The 24,183-nt window shown below is 47.4% G+C and overlaps 2 protein-coding genes and 1 pseudogene across 6 annotated transcripts in view; 1 reads left to right on the top strand and 2 right to left on the bottom strand.

Annotated features, from left to right (window-relative positions):
* The window catches only part of setd4 (SET domain containing 4), a 74,707-nt gene that overhangs the window by 12,979 nt on the left and 37,545 nt on the right, over nucleotides 1-24,183 (top strand). The gene's annotated exons all lie outside the window — the stretch shown is intronic.
* Nucleotides 8,449-24,183, bottom strand: part of LOC137327440 (carbonyl reductase [NADPH] 1-like) — a 17,636-nt gene continuing 1,901 nt past the window's right edge. The window contains 1 exon segment of the mRNA XM_067993259.1: nucleotides 8,449-9,033. Coding sequence (XP_067849360.1) covers nucleotides 8,597-9,033 — 437 coding nt within the window. The 3' untranslated portion in view covers nucleotides 8,449-8,596.
* Nucleotides 11,360-19,265, bottom strand: LOC137327522 (carbonyl reductase [NADPH] 1 pseudogene; annotated as a pseudogene).

Raw genomic sequence — 24,183 nt, 5'->3', positions numbered from 1 at the left:
AGCATGGCGTTCTATTACCCGAAACTTATTAACCCCATGTTTTCTCTAAGCTAATACTTTCTAAAATGTAGTTCCACCATCTACCCTGCTTCCTCACAACGTCCCCACCTTGAGAGTGAGAAAACCCTAAATTTTTCGATTTCTCATTTATCCTTCAATAAGGCTGCCAATTCTAGATGGCCCTGCCTCCATCTAACATCTAACATGTTTAAGTACATAATGCAATTATTAACACAAATCAAAATCATTTGCGAAATCACATACAGCATACAAGCAGACTGCAGCCGTGGGTGGGTCGACACATATTTGACCATATCCCACCATTCATGGATACCCAGGGTGGCAATAGACCGCTCTTTGTCATTGTTTTGTTGTTGCATATGTACCAAATGCTTTTGTGGACAAAATTTACAACCGCTCGTAAGGCTTCTGTCTATTTCCTTGAATTTCTGTAACATTGTGGGCCCTAAAAGGCATCAATATCCTATCCCCAGTTTTAGTCACTCTGGTTGGTGTAAGGCAAAATATTGATCGGCTTCTTATTCGTTATAATGCTACTACGTTCCTCTCTCTAAATAAACAATGTTGGTCCCCTTAGAATTCCATCGACCAATTTGAATAGTATAATTAGGGAATTCTTTATCCAGGGTGAAACCACAAACTGGCAGTGCACTTTGTAAAACATCACATCTGCACAACCAGACCCCACTTTTCCTGGAACGGCAAGAAGTGTGGTACAATCGAGACCCTTTCTTTTTCCCCTCACTAATATCTTTGGATAATTCACAAATTTCTTGTGTATATCATCCTCCAACAAGATTCCTCTTTAAATACTTTGGTTTTTCAACAGATAGCAATGGTATTGCGACTATCACAGGAATCAGTCACAAAATAAGGGCACTGCTTTCTGGCATAATACACCAACCCGAATCTTCACACCTTACACCAATCCATATTCCAATCTGATTTCCAGATTTTAATTTGTTTGTCTAATATTAAATTTGGGATCCAATTGTTTTCTATTTTTTTTATTCATTCATGGGATGTGGGCATCGCTGACAAGGCCAGCATTTATTGCCCATCCCTAATTGCCCTTGAGAAGGTGGTGATGAGCTGCCTTCTTGAATCACTGCAGTCCGTGTGGTGAAGGTTCTCCCACAGTGCTGTTAAGTCAGGAGTTCCAGGATTTTGACCCAGTGATGATGAAGGAAGGATGATATGTTTCCAAGACAGGATGGTGTGTGACTTAGAGGGCAACGTGCAGGTGGTGTTATTCCCATGTGCCTGCTGCCCTTGTCCTTCTAGGTGGTAGAGGTCGCAGGGTTGGGAGGTGCTGTCGAAGAAGCCTTGGCGAGTTGCTGCTGTGCACCTTGCCGATGGTACACACTGCAGCCATGGTGCGCAGTGTTGGAGGGAGTGAATGTTTAAGGTGGTGTACGGAATGCCAATCAAGTAGGCTGCTTTGTCCTGGATGGTATCGAGCTTCTTGAGTGTTGTTGGAGCTGCACTCAACCAGGCAAGTGGAGAGTATTCCATCATAATCCTGACTTATGCCTTGCAGATGGTGGAAAGGCTTTGGGGAGTCAGGAGGTGAGTCACTCGCCGCAGAATATCAAGCCTCTGACCTGCCCTTGTAGCCACAGTATTTATGTGGCTGGTCCAGTTTCTGGTCAGTGGTGACCCTCAGGATGATGATGGTGGGGTATTTGGCGATGGTAATGCCATTGAGTGTCAAGGGTAGGTGGTTAGATTCTCTTGTTGGAGATGGTCATCGCCCGGCACTTGTCTGGTGCGAATGTTACTTGCCAGTTATCAGCCCAAGCCTGGATGTTGTCTAGGTCTTGAGGCATGTGGACACGGACTGCTTCATTATCTGAGGGGTTGCGAATGGAACTGAACACTGTGCGATCATCAGTGAACATCCCCATTTCTGACCTTATGATGGAGGGAAGGTCGTTGATGAAGCACCTGAAGATGGTTGGGCCATGGACACTGCTCTGAGGAACTCCTGCAGCGATGTCCTGGGGATGAGATGATTGGCCTCCGACAACCACCACCATCTTCCTTTGTACTAGGTATGACTCCAGCCACTGGAGAGCTTTCCCCCTGATTCCCTTTGACTTCAATTTTACGAGGTTGATTCCACACTCGGTCAGATGCTGCCTTAATGTCAAGTGCAGTCACTCTCACCTCACCTCTGGAATTCAGCTCTTTTGTCCATGTTTGGACCCAGGCTGTAGTGAGGTCTGGAGCCAAATGGTTGATGAGCAAGTGCTGTTTGATAGCACTGTCGACGACACCTTCCATCGCTTTGCTGATGGGGAGGTAATTGGCCGAATTGGATTTGTCCTGCTTTTTGTGGACAGGACATACCTGGGCAATTTTCCACATTGGCGTTGTTGTAGCTGTACTGGAACAGCTTGGCTGGAGGTGCGGCTAGTTCTGGAGCACTAGTCTTCAGCACTACAGCCGGATGTTGTCGGGTCCCATAACCTTTGCTGTATCCGGTGCACTCAGCCATTTCTTGATATCACATGGAGTGAATCGAATTGGCTGAAGATCGGCTTATGTGATAGTGGGGATCTAGGGAGGAGGCCGAGATGGATCATCCACTCGGCACTTCTGGCTGAAGATGTTTGCAAATGCTTCAGCCTTGTCTTTTGCACTGCCATCATTGAGAATGGGAATGTTCATGGCGCTTTCTCCTCTTGTTAGTTGTTTAATTGTCCACCACTATTCATGACCAGATGTGGCAGGACTGCAGAGCTTTGATCTGATCCGTTGGTTGTGGAATCGCTTAGCTCTGTCAATAGCATGTTGCTCCTGGTGTTTAGCATGCATGTCGTCCTGAGTTGTAGCTTCAACAGGTTGGCACCTCATTTTTAGGTACGCCTGGTGCTGCTCCTGACATGCTCTTCTACACTCCTCATTGAACCAGGGTTGATCCCCTGTCTTGATGGTAATGGTAGAGTGAAGGATATGCCAGGCTATGAGGTTACATGATTGTGGTGGAATATAATTTTGCTGCTGCCTCATGGATGCCCAATTTTGAGCTGCTAGATCTGTTCTGAATCTATCCCATTTAGCACGATGGTAGTGCCACACAACACGATGGATGGTGTCCTCAGTGTGAAGACGGGACTTCATCTCCACAAAGACTATGTGGCGGTCACTCCTACCAATACTCTCATGGACAGATGCATCTGCGACAGATAGATTGGCGAGGACGAGGTCAAGTAAGTTTTTCCCTCATGTTGGTTCGCTCACCACCTGCCGCAGGCCCAGTCTGGCAGCTATGTTCTTCAGGACTCGGCCAGCTCAGTCAGTAGTGGTTTTACCAAGCCACTCTTGGTGATGGACATTGAAGTCCCCCACCCAGAGTACATACTGTGTCCGCGCTACCCTCAGTGCTTCCTCCAAGTGATGCTTAACATGGAGGATTACTGATTCATCAGCTGAGGGAGGGCAGTCGGTGGTAATTTGCAGGAGGTTTCCTTGCCAATGTTGAGGACTCCCAGGGCCACTCCCTCCTGACTGTATACCACCGTGCCACCATGATGGTGATGGAGGAGTCTGGGACGTTGGACTGAATGGTATGATTCTGTGAGTGTCAGGCTATTGCTTGACTAGCCCTCCCAATTTTGGCACAAGTCCCCAGATGTTAGTGAGGAGGACTTTGCAGGGTCGACTGGGCTTGGTTTGCCTTTGTTGTGTCTGGTGCCTAGTGGTCTGTCTGTTTTTTTTCTTATTATTTCTTTTTGTAACAGGATTGTACAACTGAGTGGCTTGCTAGGCCATTTCAGAGGGCAGTTAAGAGTCAACCACATTGCTGTGGGTCTGGAGCCAAACACAGGCCAGACCAGGAAAGGATGGCAGGTTTCCTTCCTTAAAAGATATTCGTAAATCAGATGGGTTTTTATAGCAATCTGGTAGTTTTATAGTCAACATTATTGATATTAGTTTTATATTTTAATTAACTGAATTTAAATTCCCTAGCTGCTATGGCAGGATTTGAATTCATATCTCCAGGTTATTAGTCTAATAACATAACCACTATGCTACCAATACCCTATATATCATTTAACCACTTTTGAATCTGATTTAAGTAAAAACCCTCCATATATAATTGCCTTTGATATCAGTTGTTCCTTATAGTCTTTGTTATTCTGAATGATTGCCGTATTAACTTTATTCCTAACCTGTCCTAATCCTTTTGTCAGTTCTTTTATTGAAACCAGGGACTCTCCTTATTCTGATATAACATCCCCTGTCTGCCTATTTATTCCTTTAAGCAATCCCATTAATTGCTTGCGCATTGTTTCATCATGTTCCTGTATTGTCTCCCTGTGAATTCACCTCTCTTCCTGACTTGTGCATAGTAAAATTGTGTTCCATTTCTCTTGGCACTGCATGATAAAAATCTACATACATTCGATTATATAAATCAGCAGGCAAAGATACAGAAGAAAAATTTAAGCGTCGGAATAATTTCAAAACGCAAATCTCTACACAAAGCTTCATGTGTTTGCGTCACTACAAGTCTGTTCACGGGTCCTTCATAAACATGGGGTACGGAATTTGCAGGTTTTCCTGCGCCTCCCATTTTGAAGAATTAATTACGTTAGTCTCAGTTTTTAGATCAAGTCCACACCGTTTGCACTCAGGCATGCGAGCAGGGAAATATCCACATTGGCCTTTATGTCTGTGCCTGAAAAATGATAAGTTCAAAGTTCTGGCATACCATTGTTCCTTGTAGACTCCCTTTGTACATCAGCTTACCCTTATATGGAATCCCCACCTTGCCACTGTTCTGCAGTCCAAGGTGTTGTACTGTTTTCATAGCCTTAAAGAATGCCATATCCAGATCTGCCTGCAGGTCTTGACCAGAGATTACACAAACAAGAACCAGAGGGTCTGCACTAGTTCTGAACCTCCTCATTCTTAACATGTATAGATGCCTGCCACTTCTGGCCCCAGTCTGCACCCACTGCTAGGCTTAGAAGTATCACACCAGACAAATGTAAAAACAGAACTACAATGCCATCGGTGGTTCTAGGAACCCCTGATTAGTTTAGTTCAGGGTACCATTAAATGCTTTCAGTTGTACACTGTGGAGCCATTTATCAGTGCCTGACTTGCCATCATCTAATTGCTCTAGGTAAATTGAGGGGCTCGCTTTCTGTACAATCTAACATTGATCCTGTCTCCTTCCAGCCATGCTGAGTGCCCACCCAGTGTTCCGGGTGCAGTGGCTCCACTGTCACGTGCTTCGTGTATTGTTACTTTACCCAATTGCATACAAGCCCACTTAATCATTATTCAGACTCGCTTGAGGATTGTGTGCAGATCTTAATCGTACTATCTGTCTTAACTCCTCTCATCAGTAAACCACACACTCTGAACAAATGATCCATTTATCAGTAGCTTACACAATGTGATCAAATAGGTTTGATCTTAGCAATTCTAGCTTAGTGTTGTATTACCCGAAACTTGTTAACCCCATATTTTCTCTAAGCTAATACTTTCTAAAATGTAATTCAACCATCTACCCTGCTTCCTTACACTCAGTGGCAACAGCGCTATCAACTGAGCCAAAATGAACATAGAACAATTTTAAAAATACATTTTGGAAAATTTTTCCTGAAGAGATTAAATGGGTTGGGTGCATGACAGTGGACCTTAGCAGAATGCAATCATACATTCACACTGGGTGGGAAACCTACCATGCTTGCATGGATTCTCTTAGCTGCTTGCAACTTATACAGTGCATTGCAAACAGACGGACCAAATACAATTTGATAAGACTCCAATGGTGACTGCTTTTATTCAAATGAGTCAAATGTAAAAACATTGTTAATGTTTTGAAGAAATTATTGCAGTATCTTTGATGGAGATCATTTTGATAATTGCTTATGGTTGCAATAATTAAGCAATATTAAAAAATGAAGACTGTCTGCTTAAGGCAATAACTTGCACTGAATTCACAAATTAAAGTTCCCCATTCAGCTCAGCTGGTTTATTTAGTGAATAGCTGAGCCATTCAGACCAAGAAAGTTCCAAATTTGATCCTAGGTCTGTGCTGAAATGAGTTGAGCCAGGGCAGCAGTAGAAATGCTACAATTGGCCCCAGTGCTGCTTGGTCAGGGAGGGGAATAAAAATCAACCACTCCTGAATGCTATCCAGCAACCCCTCCTGCAAGTATGGATGTCAGATCAGGAAACAATCGAGCTCAACAATGATGCCCCCTCAGGTCAAATAGCCTGCTGACTTACTCGGCTCGTACATGAATAATGGCCGTTGGCCATAAGCAGAGAAAGACTGGTTCCATTCTTATCTATCCAGTCATAGCCAGAGAATCACCTGCAATGGCTTCTCTTCTCACACTGTTAGCTCTGGAATCCCCCAAGGATCTAACCTTGGCCCCCTCTTATTTCTCATCTACATGCTGTCCCTTGGCGACATCATCTGAAAACACAGTGTCAGGTTCCACATGCACTGACAAAATCTGGCTCTACCTCACCACCACCTCTCTTGACCCCTCCACTGTGTCTCATTTGTCACACTGCTTGTCCGACAGCAAAAATTTCCTCCAACTAAATATTGGGAAGACCGTAGCCATTGTCTTCAGTCCCCACCACAAGCTCCATTCCCTTGGCGCCGACTCCATCCCTCTCCCCGGCCACTATCTGAGGCTGAACCAGACTGTTCGCAAACGTGGCATCCTATTTGACCCTGAGATGAGCTTCCGACCACATATCCACTCCATCACAAGACCACCTACTTCTGCCTCTGTAACATTGCTCATCTCTGCCCCTGCCACAGCTCATTTGCTGCTGAAACCCTCATCCATGCCTTTATTACCTCCAGACTTGACTATTCCAATGCTCTCCTGGCTGGCCTCCCATCTTCCACCCTCCATAAACTTGAGCTCATCCAAAACTCTGCTGCCCATATCCTTTTTTTTAATTCATTCATGGGATGTGGGCGTCGCTGGCGAGGCCAGCATTTATTGCCCATCCCTAATTGCCCTCGAGAAGGTGGTGGTGAGCCGCCTTCTTGAACCGCTGCAGTCCGTGTGGTGACGGTTCTCCCACGGTGCTGTTAGGAAGGGAGTTCCAGGATTTTGACCCAGCGACAATGAAGGAACGGCGATATATTTCCAAGTCGGGATGGTGTGTGACTTGGAGGGGAACGTGCAGGTGGTGTTGTTCCCATGTGCCTGCTGCTCTTGTCATTCTAGGTGGTAGAGGTCACGGGTTTGGGAGGTGCTGTCGAAGAAGCCTTGGCGAGTTGCTGCAGTGCATCCTGTGGATGGTACACACTGCAGCCACAGTGCGCCGGTGGTGAAGGGAGTGAATGTTTAGTGTGGTGGATGGGGTGCCAATCAAGCGGGCTGCTTTATCTTGGATGGTGTCGAGCTTCTTGAGTGTTGTTGGAGCTGCACTCATCCAGGCAAGTGGGGAGTATTCCATCACACTCCTGACTTGTGCCTTGTAGATGGTGGAAAGGCTTTGGGGAGTCAGGAGGTGAGTCACTCGCCGCAGAATACCCAGCCTCTGACCTGCTCTCTGTAGCCACAGTATTTATGTGGCTGGTCCAGTTAAGTTTCTGGTCAATGGTGACCCCAAGGATGTTGATAGTGGGGGATTCGGTGATGGTAATGCCGTTGAATGTCAGGGGGAGGTGATTAGACTCTCGTTGGAGATGGTCATTGCCTGGCACGAATGTTACTTGCCACTTATGAGCCCAAGCCTGGATGTTGTCCAGGTCTTGCTGCACGTGGGCTCGGACTGCTTCATTATTTGAGGGGTTGCGAATGGAACTGAACACTGCAGTCATCAGCGAACATCCCCATTTTTGACCTTATGATGGAGGGAAGGTCGTTGATGAAGCAGCTGAAGATGGTTGGGCCTAGGACACTGCCCTGAGGAACTCCTGCAGCAATGTCCTGGGGCTGAGATGATTGGCCTCTAACTTGCACCAAGTCCCATTATCCCTGTGCTCGCTGACCAACATTGGCTCCCAGTCCGGGAATGCCTCGATTTTAAAATTCTTTTCCTCGTTTTCAAATCCCTCCATGGCCTCGGCTCTCCCTATCTCTGTGACCTCCTCTAGCCCTACAACCTTCCAAGATCTCTGCGTTCCTCTATTTCTGGCCTCTTGCGCACCCCCGGTTTTCATCCCTCCACCATTGGCGGCTATGCCTTCGGCTGCCTAGGCCCTAAGCTCTGAAATTCCCTGCCTAAATTCTCTCCTTTAAGACACTCCTTAAAACATACCTCTTTGATCAAGCTTTTGATCTCATGCCCTAATAGCGCCTTATGTGGCTCGGTGTCAATTTTTTTTTGATAATGGTCCTGTAAAGCTCCTTGGGACGTTTTACTACGTTAAAAGGTGCTATATAAAGGCAAGTTGTTGTTGGTCAAAATATGTTGCGAACAAAAATGTTATTTCAAGGTCAAATGTTTGATCTTTATTGCAAACATTGGGAGAAAATAATTAATTATACTATTAGTTCATACAAACAAACTCACAAAATCACCAAATTAATTACTGCACAGATTTTTTGTTAGTATATAATCCTAGCCTGAAGGCTTACCATTTCTGAACAGTTTTATTGATTACAAACTCTCCATGTGGGCCCTTTGCCCCTGCTGGTAGAAGAGCTAAATAAACTGGGGTCACAGCCCCTTCATCTGGGGTTCCAGGGGCTTTGGGACCAGCCATATCCGTTTTTATCCAACCAGGACAGCAAGCATTCAAGAGGATCATGTCTGCTGCTCTCTCCTTACTCAGTACTCGGGCATGGATCCTCGAAAGGACTGTAACACCAATCTTTGAAACTCCGTAGGCAGTGGATGGCCACCCGTGTTGAGTGTGTACCCCTTTTTTAGCATCTTCAACAAATTTCTTCATTAGCTGCACCAGTTCTTCCTCTGTGATGGTCGCACTGCGGAATTGCTCCTGAAGTTCTTGGTTGCATCGCTGCAATGCCATTGAACTGGATATACTGGATACATTCACCACTCTCCCTATTTAAAAAGGAAATCAAAATCAGATCACATACAAGAGCACAAAAAAAACCAAGCGCCATTTTTCTCTCTCCAATAGGCTATGACTCATGACAGGGAATTGTTTCAAGGGTATTGACAAATCTCAGGCACCTCACCTAAATAGTCATTTTTCATATTTGAGGTGATCAATCTGATATCCAACTGTCAGGGCATCACAGTCAAGTGCTGCGTCTGTCTCAACATCCCTGCAAACGCATTTTCCAGCAGGGGTTACTCGTTTAGGTACACGAACCTTGACATTTTTTTCTCTCCCTTCCTATGCTGAGGCCAATGGTCGTGCTCCCACTATCACTCCAGCTGGAATCAGCTCAGCACATGTCAGGGATTAAACCTGGGACCTTCTGGTCTATAAGCCTCAGTGCCACACCAATGGGGCTAACAGGTCATTTTTAAAGGTAAACAATTTAGAAGTCCAATGAAATGGACATCAAAGGGGACGGCCATTAAATGCATTAATGGGACAGAATCAGGGGCCTTCTGTACTAGTTACACCACACGCATGAGCTATTGACTCAATTGTTAAAAACAAAAAGTTAATGATGAGCTATGCCTATACAACTTGCACCTACCATTGCTGAATGGGAGAAGGTGCATACTGAGCACTAATGAGCAATATCTGACTAGTAATGTGGTTTCCAGTAACTGAAAATGGGTGACAGCAGTCAGTTCTTTTCAATTGTTGTTAGATACTGACTTCAGTTCTTTTCAATTGTTGTTAGATACTGACTTAGCATAAGCTGAGTTTTTTTTTAAAAAAGTAACACTTCAAAGCAAGCTATGCATCTTGTTCAATTATACTACCAGTCCAAGTCATCTTGTTCAATTATACTACCAGTACAAAACCACTAAGTCATCTTGCAACACCCACAGCCAAAACTATAATTTCTACAAAATCAGTAGCAATGAAGCATGTTTGGCATTCCAGTCATGGAAAAGGTCACATCATAACAACAAATATTATAAAAGTGGGGCATAAGAAAAAAGTTAATGCACCCCACAAACTCCTTTCAGTCAGTGCAGACCCTTTGAGGGCAAGGGGCTACAGTATACATTAACTGACCAATACCTAGCTATAAAACTTGAAACGTTTACTAGTTTTGTAGCAAAATAGGTGCATTGTTCCCATTACAATTATTGCTTGTAGTATTCGTGTATTGCTGAGGAACATTTAAATAAAATGCTGATCAGGAGCTTGGAGCCCTAAATTGAAGACTTTTAAAAGAGTTGAAGGATGCAAAATAGTGGGAGTGAAGACCAGGTAAATCAGCAAACTGTGATAAGGTAGGGCCAAGCCTGGGTTTTAAAAATAGGCAGGTGGTAGAAGGAATGAAGGATTGAGCAAAGTAACAAGAAATACGTAGAATTACAGCTTGGAAACAGGACATTGAGCCAAATCAGTCCATGTCCCTATGCTAATTGACATTGTAAATTATTCCCTCTCAGTTACTGCCCCTTCTTTTCAAAACAGCAATCATCAACCCCTCTTCAAAAAGACCCACTCTTGTCCTCTCTGTGCTTGCAATACCACCCCAAATCCAACCTCCTTTTCTTTTCCAAAGTCCTGAGAAGTATTCCCACTGACCAAATCCGTGCCCATCTTTTTCACAACTGCATAGCATCAGAGCACAGAAGGTGGCCATCCAGCCCATTCTGCCTGTGCCGACTCTCTGAAGGAGCTACCAATTAGTCCCATTCCCCTGCTCTTTCCCCATAGCCCTGCAAATTTTTCCTTTTTAAGTTTATATCCAATTCCCTTTTGAAAGTTACTGTTGAATCTGCTACCACTACCCTTTCAGGCAGTGCATTCTAGATCATAACTTACTGAGTAAAAAAATTCTCCATACTTTACCCGGCTTTTTTTGCCAATTATCTTAAATCTGGGTACCCATCCACCTGCCAGTAGAAACAGTTTCTCCCTATTTACCCTATCAAAACCCATCATTTTGAACACCTCTTAAATTTATATTTTAAAAAAAGGAGATATAGACCAGTTAGCTTAATGTCAATGGTAGGAAAAATAATGGAATCTTTACTCAAAGATGTAATAGAAAAACATCTAGAAAACAAAAATATAATAAAAGAGTAGTCAGCATGGATTTCAAAAGGGAAGATCATACTTGACCAACCTTATTGAAGTCTTTGAAGAAATAACAAAGGATAGAAAAGGGCAATGTAGATGATGTAATATTTAGATTTTCAAAAGGCTCTGATGAGATACTGCACAGTAGACTCATGACTAAAGTCAGAGCTTATGGAGTGAGGGGACAAGTAGCAGAATTGATAGTCAGCTGGCTACAAAACAGAAAAGGGGTTAAGGGTAGCAACTCAGACTGGCAATAGGTGGGAAGTGGTGTCCCACAGGGATTGGTGCTGGGACCACTGTTCACAATTTACATTCACGATTTGGACTCAGGAATCGGAAGTACAATTTCAAAATTTGCAGACACCGAATTGGGAGAAATAGTTAATTATTGAGGAAGAAAGCGACAAAATATAAGAGGACATTAATAAACTTGCAGAATGGGCATGTAATTGGCAAATGAATTTAAATATAGTTGTGTGAGGTGGTGCATTTTGATAGGAAGAATAAGGAGGTCACATACTGCATGGATAATAAGAGTCTAAATGGGGTAGAAGAGCAAAGGGATCAAGGGATACAGATACACAAATCACTAAAAGTAGTGACACAGGTTAATAAGGCCATAAAAAAAAACAAGCACTGGGGTTCATTTCAAGAGGGATAGAATTGAAAAAGAGAAGTTATGTTAACTTGTATAGAACCTTGGTTAGACCACACTTGGGAGTACTGTGCACAGTTCTGGTCTCCCTATTATAAAAACAATATAGAGGCACTGGAAAATGTGCAAAAAAGATTCACAAGGATGATACCTGTAATAGATTCAGACACGACGCCAAATGGTAATCAATGTCTCATTCATTAACAGTCAAATTAAACATGTAAAAGTACCCAATAATAGAAGACAGATTAAAACAATATTACTTCATTTGATCTCTGAGCAGAGTTTGTAATTAAGTTAACTGCTTGGTCATTGAATTTTCAGACACCTAGGTGAACTTCCCTGGATCCTCTGCCAAGCTCAGGAGACATTGGGTTTTTAAAACCCCCTCACACTATTGTGTTATTCACAAGACCCTTATAGGCTTGTGAATAACAACACAATAGTGTGTTTTTGACAGAAATCAAGGTGGCCAGCTTATTTAACCATACTCATCTAGTTGTCTTGCCATTGTTCCTCTATCACATAACTGTCTTGTCTCAATGTGGGTGACAAGTTCACTCATTAGTCAAAGGTTAGTATTTTATCATTCAGCAAAATAAGCAGTGCAGCCTGCAGAGCATGATGGTTAATATTATTTCTCTAGAAGAGAGCAGGCTGAGAGATGACTTGATAGAGGTCTTTAAGATTATGAAAAGTTTTGATACAGTAGGTAATAGGAACAGGAGTAGGCCATTCAGCCCCTCGTGCCTGCTCCGCCATTTGATAAGATCATGGCTGATCTGTGATCTAACTCCATATACCTGCCTTTGGCCCATATCCCTTAATACCTTTGGTTACCAAAAAGCTATCTATCTCACATTTAAATTTAGCAATTGAGCTAGCATCAATTGCCGTTTGCGGGAGAGTTCCAAACTTCTACCACCCTTTGTGTGTAGAAATGTTTTCTAATCTCACTCCTGAAAGGACTGGCTCTAATTTTTAGACTGTGCCCCCTACTCCTAGAATCCCCAACCAGCAGAAATAGGGTGGATAGAGAGAAACTATCTGTTCCCCTTAATATCTTGGGTGTGGAGAAAATGTTTCCACTTGTTGGGGGGGTCCAAAACTGGAGGTCATAAATATAGGAAAGTCATTAATATATCCAATTCTGAATTTAGGAGAAACGTCTTTACCCAAAGAGTGGTAAGTATGTGGAACACGCTACCACAAGGAGTAGTTGAAGCAAATAGCATTTAAGGGGAAGCTAAATAAACACGAGGGAGAAAGGAATAGAAGGACATGTTGATAGGGTTAGATGAAGAGGGGTGGGAGGAGGCTGGTGTGGAAACCAGTTAGGCCAAACGGCCTGTTTCTGTGCTGTAAACACTGTGTAGCTATTGTCACCTATCGTCTTGTAACCCTCTTCATACGACAAACTATAGCCCTTGACCAATTCACACTTGAAAACACTTCTTTTAATTCACTCCACACAAAGTCACACTACAGTGCCTTCAACAACACCTAGTACACGTTCCCAGTCCACAGTACCTTTGGCAATGCCTGGTACACTTTTCCAGTTCCAGGCTCTTTCAGCTATCTGCAGCTGCCCTCAACTACCTTTCAGCTCCTTTCAAGTCTCAGAGCCCAGGCCAGCTCCCCCTTCAGGGGCTCTGTTCAGAGGGCCGTTTCAGCCCAGTTTCTCTTGTGACTTGCCCTTTTAGTCTCACCTGACTGGAGAAGGTCTCCACACGCTCCAGCCTCAATTACTTCTTAAAAAAGGTGAGGTTTCTTAAAAAGGGCCATACCCTTATTTGGGGATCAGTCACCCTGCCACATTACATAAATCTCCCCTTAATCTTCATTACTCTAAGGAGACCAATCCCAGCTTCTCTACATAACTGAAGTCACTCATCCCTGGTACCACTGTGATAAATCTCCTTTGCACCCTCTCCAAGGTTTTGACATCCTTTCTGAAGTGTGGTGCTCAGAATGGTACACAATATTCCAGAGGTCGAACCCGTGATTTATAAAGGTTTACCATAACTTCCTTGCTTTTGTACTCTATGCCTTTATTAAAAAACCCAAAAATCCCATATGTTTTATTAACTCCATATTTGAATTTCTCTAACCTCTGAGGTCTCCCAAGAATCTATCCATGGTCTCTTCCTCATCTACATGCTGCCCTTTGACAACATCATCCAAAGACACGGGGTTAGCTTCTACATTTACGCTGATGACACCCAGCTCTACCTCGCTACCGTCACGACTACTCCACTGCCTCTGTTGATAGATGAGCCGCAATTTCCTCCAGTTCAACTGAAGCCATCATCTTCAGCCCCTGCCACAAACATCATACCCTCATCCCTGATTCCATGTCCTTCTCTGGCCAGCTTGAACTAGACAGTTAGCAACCTCTGGGTCCTATATGACCCCAAGTTGAGTTTCTGACCCCATATCTTCACCAATACTTTTCCACCTCCACCCCTGCCTCAGCCGATCTGCCACAGAAACTCTCATCCATGCCTTTGTGGACCTCCAGAATAGACTATTTCACATTCTCTTGGTCAGCCTCCCATCCTCCAAAACTCTGCTGCCGGTCCCATCTCATACCAAATCGCCTCACATTGGTCCAGAAATTGCTGAGTGGTGAACGAACTCTGCTCGCCACCCCATAGATTTATACTAACCCATTAACTTACCGTGGTCTTTACTGGGTGCAATTCCTCTCATAGGAGGCGAAGAAGAGCCCAGTGTTAGTTCCAGCAAAGCTAGGACCTAAGGGAGAAGTGTGGGTATCACTCTCACCCCGCATCAGATTGCAATATTTCTGACAAGCTGCAAAACTGGTTCTGCAGGCTTAGAACATGAAATCCAGGAAGTGAAAAGGTGCAACTTTAAATCATTGTAAAAAATAGTTATAGGCAGTGAAAAGAAGAGCAGGATTGAAATAATTGAATTAAGTAGAGGACAGAGGGAAAAGTTGTTTTTTTAAAAAAAATGACCATAAACTATTAAAAATAAGGAGTAATGAGACTCCACATTTTTAAAAGTTAATTTTTAGTTGTTCAGCAGTCATTAAGACTATTAAAACTTAGTTTAGACCTGGTATATTTAACCTACCTGTTTGTGGCGATATTAGTTACTTGCCAGCTGGGCAGATGAGCAAGTTGTGTAGGGAATTCCTTATTTCCTGTGATTCTTGGGCACTGGACGAATAGTCAAGCAAAGAAAGTCACCCTCACTCATGGTAGTTTCATTAATCAAAAGTAATTATTTAATGATTTTAATCATTCATGAAGCAAAAAAAATCAGGAGGGCAAAAAGGGGACATGAGATTGCTTTGGCAGATAAGGCAAAGGAGAATCCAAAGAGCTTCTACAAATACATAAAGGGCAAAAGAGTAACTAGGGAGAGAGTAGGGCCTCTTAAGGATCAACAAGGTCATCTATGTGCGGAACCACAAGAGATGGGTGAGATCCTAAATGAATATTTCGCATCGGTATTTACGGTTGAGAAAGGCATGGATGTTAGGGAACTTGGGGAAATAAATAGTGATGTCTTGAGGAGTGTACATATTACAGAGAGGGAGGTGCTGGAAGTCTTAATGCGCATCAAGGTAGATAAATCTCCGGGACCTGATGAAATGTATCCCAGGATGTTATGGGAGGTTAGGGAGGAAATTGCGGGTCCCCTAGCAGAGATATTTGAATCATCGACAGCTACAGGTGAGGTGTCTGAAGATTGGAGGGTAGCAAATGCTGTGCCTTTGTTTAAGAAGGGTGGCAGGGAAAAGCCTGGGAACTACAGACCGGTGAGCCTGACATCTGTAGTGGGTAAGTTGTTAGAGGGTATTCTGAGGGACAGGATCTACAGGCATTTGGAGAGGCAGGGACTAATTAGGAACAGTCAGCATGGTTTTGTGAGAGGAAAATCATGTCTCACGAATTTGATTGAGTTTTTTGAAGGGGTAACCAAGAAAATAGATGAGGGCTGTGCAGTAGACGTGGTCTACATGGACTTCAGCAAAGCGTTTGACAAGGTACCGCATGGTAGGTTGTTACATAAGGTTAAATCTCATGGGATCCAAGGTGAGGTAGCCAATTGGATACAAAATTGGCTTGAAGACAGAGGGTGGTTGTAGAGGGTTGTTTTTCAAACTGGATGCCTGTGTCCAGCGGTGTGCCTCAGGGATCGGTGCTGGGTCCGCTGTTATTTGTTATTTATATTAATGATTTGGATGAGAATTTAGGAGGCATGGTTAGTAAGTTTGCAGATGACACCAAGATTGGTGGCATTGTGGACAGTTATCTAGGATTGCAACGGGATCTTGATAAATTGGGCCAGTGGGCCGATGAATGGCAGATGGAGTTTAATTTAGATAAATGTGAGGTGATGCATTTTGGTAGATCGAATCGGGCCAAGACCTACTCCGTTAATGGTAGGGCGTTGGGGAGAGTTATAGAACAAAGAGATCGAGGAGTACAGGTTCATAGCTCCTTGAAAGTGGAGTCACAGGTGGATAGGGTGGTGAAGAAGGCATTCGGCATGCTTGGTTTCATTGGTCAGAACATTGAATGCAGGAGTTGGGATGTCTTGTTGAAGTTGTACAGGGCATTGGTGAGGCCACACTTGGAATACTGTGTACAGTTCTGGTCACCCTATTATAGAAAGGATATTATTAAACTAGAAAGAGTGCAGAAAAGATTTACTAGGATGCTACTGGGACTTGATGGTTTGACTTATAGGGAGAGGTTAGACAGACTGGGACTTTTTTCCCCTGGAGAGTAGGAGGTTAAGGGGTGATCTTATAGAAGTCTATAATAATGAGGGGCATAGATAAGGTCGATAGTCAAAATCTTTTCCCAAAGGTAGGGGAGTCTATAACGAGGGGGCATAGATTTAAGGTGAGAGGGGAGAGATACAAAAGGGTCCAGAGGGGCAATTTTTTCACTCAAAGGGTGGTGAGTGCCTGGAACGAGCTGCCAGAGGCAGTAGTAGAGGCGGGTACAATTTTGTCTTTTAAAAAGCATTTGGACAGTTACATGGGTAAGATGGGTATAGAGGGATATGGGCCAAGTGCAGGCAATTGGGACTAGCTTAGTGGTATAAACTGGGCGACATGGACATGTTGGGCCGAAACGCCTGTTTCCATGTTGTAACTTCTATGATTCTATAAACCATACAAATGACTTTCCTTTATAAAATCCCACTATACACTTAATAATTCACATTATTATGTAATGACTTAACAATTCATACATCAAGCAAATCATTAATAGATATACAACCTTAGAACCAAGGATTTTGCTCTTCGAGCCCGAAGGTCGATCAGCTCTTCAGAACTCAAGGTCCTCAACTTCTTGCATGATGTTCAACTGCAGTTTGCGTTCCTTGTGACTGCTGGTTGGTGAGGACACTGTTCTTCTCTCAAAGTCTTTTTATATTGTTTTTTTTAAACCAATAGGAGGGTCATTCTTTTTGTCCAATCGCTCCCTGTTGCTATGCCTCAATTATTAACATACCTCAAATGATTGACAGTTTAGGCTTTGATCATGTGACTGGAGACCCATTGATGTCGAAAGAACTGCGTTCGACCCATGGGTTGTAAAAGGCCCCTTACATTCCGATGCCCAGATATTCTTGGTCGTCTCCAATTTTGATTGCTTCAAATCCATTCCTTATACTATTTGACCATATGCTGGGTGCAATACTATTTGATTTTTTTTACAAATCAAAGATAGGAATGAGACCCCGATGCCTTTTTTTTTTTCACACCCATCATTGCTTTCCCTGAACCAAAGCCTTTGATGTACGTCCTTGCTGTGTTGAAAAGCTTGTGCTTCCAAAAGTCTGTTTGAAAGCTGACAATGCTTTAAGCTCAATATTATCCATCTAGCTTATTTATTTAATAATCTGGATATCTATCCGCAGTACAATGTCTTCGATCCTGAAACTCATACTTCTCCAATGCCATCAGCATCAGTGAGGAAAAAACAGGATTTGCGAGAACACAGTTTACCACATTACCGCGTTTACAGGTTTTCAAATGTCTTTGTTTAAAAAGGGGTAGAGTTAACCCTTTCCTTCAAATATCTTTTGTTAAAGAGGTTTTGAACCCCACAGTTGCCATTGTTCCAATAATTTCCCAAATTGGCAATGTGAGATATCCCTTTAATTCGAAGCTGTCATATCACCCGCAAATCAGTAGGAGCAAGTTCCGGATTTCCGCGTGTGCGAACGCTGGAACTTGCTCCTCCATCTCGCCACTAACAACAAAGCGCTGCTGAGCTCACTGTTCTTTTCCAAACAATTTCTGCCCCAATGTCCTTGCTGATGTACATTGTTTTCCCGGTCAACCGAAGCCTCGTTTAAAATTCTCATCCTCATCAAATCCCCTTCATGCCTCACCTATCTCTGGAACCTTCTCAACCCCCCCCCCCCCCCGCCCAGAACTCTGCAGTCCTCCCACTCTGGCCTCTTGTGCATGCCCCCTCCCTTCCACCCTCTCTCCCCTCCCCTCCACCCTCTCTCCCCTCCACCCTCTCTCCCCTTCCACCATTGACGACCATTCTTTCCACTGACTGGACCCTACACTCTGGAATTCCCTCCCTGAACCTCACCGCCTCTCTCGCCCCTTTCAGACCTCACTTTAAAAATCGATCTCCTGACCGAGCCCCTCCTAACATCTCCTTGGTGCTTTTTTTTTTGTCTGATTACGCCTGTGACGATTTTTTCCCCTATGTTAAAGGCTTTATGTAAATTGTTGTTTGGTGGATGTTTATCCGCTGTGCAAGCAAGTAGTCCTAATGATAGAAAGACCTGCGTGTTTATTGCGCTGATCCCCTTCCTGAGAAGGCCTAAAGTGCTTCATAGACACTAAAATATAATGAATGCCTTGGAGGGGGGTCAGATTTTTTTTTTGGGGGAAAAAAAAAGTGAACTGAACGCGTTGTCGACACTTAAAATATTTCCAATCAAAGGAGCTGCCTGGTACCTTGGGGTTGATGATGGGGAGGAGCTCGGTGCTCACGTTCCTAGTGCTGAAGAAGTTGGTTCTCAGAGTCACTTCGGCCTGGCTCCCGAACGGTGGTGGTGTCGGCTTCTTTGAAGGCGATGCCGGCGTTGTTAATCAGGACGTCGATGCCTCCGTATCTCTCGGCCATGAAGCCCGCAGGTCCTTGATGCTCTGGAGGTCGTCGATGTCCAACTGGTGGAAAAGCGGCTTCAGCTCCTCAGCTGCAGCTTCTGCACCGCCTGCTGCCCGCGGTCCTTGGTCCCGGGCCGTCAGGTACACGTCCCCCTCGAACTGCCGGGCAACAGAGCCCGCACCACCGCCAGGCCGATGCCCTTGTTGCCTCCGGTCACCACGGCCACTCGCTTAGACATGTTTTTTTTTTTAAATTTGCAGGCGGGATGGGAGGTTGGAGGTCGCCCGGTGCCGGAGCTCGGAGAGACTGAAACTGATTCACAGGAACCAGCGGGCGGGGGGGGGGTTAATAGCACGGCAAGTTCGGGACAGAGTGGCGCAGGCGCGTCGGTGAGGCCGCAAACATTGAGTCAAGTCCTGCGCAAACCCCCCCCCCCCCCCCCCATACATCATCATCATCACCCCCCCACACCATCATCACCGCACCCCCCCCCCCCACATCATCATCACCCCCCCCCCGCACACATCATCATCACTCACCCCCCCCACACATCATCATCACCCCCCCCCACACATCATCATCACCCCCCCCACACATCATCATCACCCCACACCCCACATCATCATCACCACCCCCCCCTCTACATCATCATCACCCCCCCCCACACATCATCATCACCACACCCCCCCCCCCACACATCATCATCACCCCCCCCCACATCATCATCACCCCCCCCACATCATCACCCCCCCCCCCCACAAACATCATCACCCCCCCCCACACATGCAGCATCACCCCCCCCCACACATCATGCATCACCCCCCCCACACAACACACACACACCTCCCCATACACATCATCACCCCCCCACAGCTCATCATGCAACCCCCCCCACACATCATCATCGACCCCCCCCCACACACACACACACACCACCTCCCATACAGAATGCATCACCCCCCCCACACATCATATCGATCAACCCCCCCCACACACACACACATATCCACCCCCCATACTCATCATCACCCCCCGACACATCAATCACCCCCCCCACATCATCATCACCCACACCCCCCTCACACTCACACACACCAACCCCCTGACACTATGCATCAAACCCCACCCACACATCTCTCATCACCCCCCCACACATCATCATCACCCCCCCCCACAGCACTACACACAACACCACCCCCCATACACATCAGCACCCCCCCCCACACATCATCATCACCCCCCCCACACATCATCATCACCCCCCCCCCACAGCACACACACACACCAACCCCCCCATACACATCATCATCACCCCACCCATACACATCATCATCACCCCCCCCCCACATCATCATAACCCCCCCCCACATCATCATCACACCTACCCTCCCATACACATCATCATTCACCCTCCCCCCACATCATCATCACCCCCCCCCACACATCATGCATCACCCCCCCCCACAACGACACACACACCACCCCCCTTACACATCATCTCACCCCCCCCCCACATCATCATCACCCCCCCCCACACATCATCATCACCGCCCCCCCACACACACACCCACACCACCCCCCCCATACACATCATCATCACCCCCCCCCACACATCAGCATCACCCCCCCCCCAACACAAGAGCATCACAACCACCCCCCATCACATCATCATCATCCCCCCCTCACAGCATCATCACCCCCCCCCCACTACATCATCATCACCCCCCCCACACTTCATCAGCTGCTCCCCCCACACACACATCACACACCACCTCCCCCATACACATCATCATCACCCCCCCCCACACAGTCATCACCCCCCCCCCCCACACATCATCATCACCCCCCCCCACATACACACACATCACACTCACCTACCCCCACCAATACACATCAGCATCACCCCCCCCCCACAATCATCATCAGCAGCACCCTCCCTCATCATCAGCACCCCCCCCCCCACATCATCATCATCACCCCCCCCACACATCATCATCATCACCCCCCCCACACATCATCATCACCCCCCCCCCCACATCATCATCATCACCCCCCCCACACATCATCATCATCACCCCCCCCACACATCATCATCACCCCCCCCCCCCCACACATCATCATCACCCCCCCCCACACATCATCATCACCCCCCCCCACACACACACACACACCACCCCCCCCATACACATCATCATCACCCCCCCCCACACATCATCATCACCCCCCCCCCACACACACACACACACCACCCCCCCCATACACATCATCATCACCCCCCCCCACACATCATCATCATCACCCCCCCCACATCATCATCACCCCCCCCCACATCATCATCACCCCCCCCCCCACACATCATCATCACCCCCCCCCACATCATCATCATCACCCCCCCACACATCATCATCACCCCCCCCACACATCATCATCACCCCCCACACATCATCATCACCCCCCACACATCATCATCACCCCCCCCCCCACACATCATCATCACCCCCCCCACACATCATCATCACCCCCCCACACATCATCATCATCACCCCCCACACATCATCATCATCACCCCCCCCACACATCATCATCACCCCCCCCCCACACATCATCATCATCACCCCCCCACACATCATCATCATCACCCCCCCACACACACACACATCATCATCACCCCCCCCCACACATATCATCATCACCCCCCCACACATCATCATCACCCCACCCCACACATCATCATCATCACCCCCCCCCCACACATCTATGCATCATCATCACCCCCCCCACACATCATCATGCATCATCACCCCCCCCCACACATCTCATCAGCACCCCCCCCCCACACATCATCATCACCCCCCCCCACACACAAATCATCACCCCCCCCACACATCATCATCACCCCCCCCCACACACATCATCATCACCCCCCCCCCCCACACATCATCATCACCCCCCCCCACACACATCATCATCACCCCCCCCCCCCACACATCATCCATCACCCCCCCCCACACATCATCATCACCCCCACCCCCCCACACATCATCATCACCCCTCCCCCACACACATCATCATCACCCCCCCCACACATCATCATCACCCCCCCCCACACACATCATCATCACCCCCCCCCACACATCATCATCACCCCCCCCCCCCACACATCATCATCACCCCCCCCACACACATCATCATCACCCCCCCCCACACACATCATCATCACCCCCCCCCCACACATCATCATCATCATCACCCCCCCCACACACACACACACACCCCCCACACATCATCATCACCCCCCCCCACACATCATCATCACCCCCCCCACACACATCATCATCACCCCCCCCCCCCACACATCATCATCACCCCCCCCCACACATCATCATCACCCCCCCCACACATCATCATCACCCCCCCCACCCCACATCATCATCACACCCCCCCCACACACATCATCATCACCCCCCCCCCCCACACATCATCATCACCCCCCCCACACATCATCATCACCCCCCCCCACACATCATCATCACCCCCCCCCCACACATCATCATCACCCCCCCCACACACATCATCATCACCCCCCCCCACACACATCATCATCACCCCCCCCCACACACACACACACCCCCCACACACACACACCCCCCCCCCCCACACACACACCCCCCCCCACACACACCCCCCCCCCACACACACACACACCCCCCCCCACACACACACACACACCCCCCCCCACACACACACACACACCCCCCCCCACACACACACACACACCCCCCCCACACACACACACACACCCCCCCCACACACACACACACACCCCCCCCCACACATCATCATCACCCCAACCCCCCCCACACATCATCATCACCCCCCCCCCACACATCATCATCACCCCCCCCCCACATCATCATCACCCCCCCCCACACATCATCATCATCACCCCCCCCCACACATCATCATCATCACCCAACCCCCCCCCACACATCATCATCCCCACACACTCATCCCCCCCACACATCATCATCACCCCCCCCCCCCACATATCATCATCCACACCCCCCCCCCCACACATCATCATCATCACCCCCCCCACACACATCATCATCACCCAACCCCCCCCCACACATCATCATCACCCCCCCCACACATCATCATCCACCATCAACCCCCCCCCACACATCATCATCATCACCCCCCCCCACACATCATCATCTCACCCCCCCCCACACTCATCATCACCCCCCCACCACATCATCATCACCCCCCCCCCACACATCATCATCACCCCCCCACACATCATCATCACCCCCCCCCACACATCATCATCATCACCCCCCCCCACACATCATCATCACCCCCCCCCACACATCATCATCATCACCCCCCCCCACACAGCATCACCCCCCCCCCACACACATCATCATCACCCCCCCCACACACATCATCATCACCCCCCCACACACATCATCATCACCCCCCCCCCACACACATCATCATCACCCCCCCCCACACATCATCACCCCCCCCCACACATCATCATCACCCCCCCCCACACACATCATCACCCCCCCCCCACACATCATCATCACCCCCCCCACACACATCATCATCACCCCCCCCCACACATCATCATCACCCCCCCCCCACACACATCATCATCACCCCCCCCACCACACATCATCATCACCCCCCCCACACACATCATCATCACCCCCCCCCCACACATCATCACCCCCCCCCACACACATCATCCACCCCCCCCCCACACACATCATCATCACCCCCCCACCACACATCATCATCACCCCCCCCCCACACACATCATCATCACCCCCCCCCCCACACATCATCACCCCCCCCACACACATCATCATCACCCCCCCACACACATCATCATCACCCCCCCCCCACACATCATCATCACCCCCCCCACACACGTCATCATCACCCCCCCCACACACATCATCATCACCCCCCCCCACACACATCATCATCACCCCCCCCCCACACATCATCATCACCCCCCCCACACACACACACACCCCCCCCCACACATCATCATCACCCCCCCCACACACGTCATCATCACCCCCCCCCACACACATCATCATCACCCCCCCCACACACATCATCATCACCCCCCACCACACATCATCATCACCCCCCCCACACATCATCATCACCCCCCCCACACATCATCATCACCCCCCCCCCCCACATCATCATCACCCCCA

Source organism: Heptranchias perlo, chromosome 11 (assembly GCF_035084215.1).
Source record: "Heptranchias perlo isolate sHepPer1 chromosome 11, sHepPer1.hap1, whole genome shotgun sequence".
NCBI classification, from domain to species: domain Eukaryota; kingdom Metazoa; phylum Chordata; class Chondrichthyes; order Hexanchiformes; family Hexanchidae; genus Heptranchias; species Heptranchias perlo.
The sequence above is the reverse complement of the archived record's forward strand: the minus strand, read 5'-3'. Positions and strand labels throughout refer to the sequence as shown.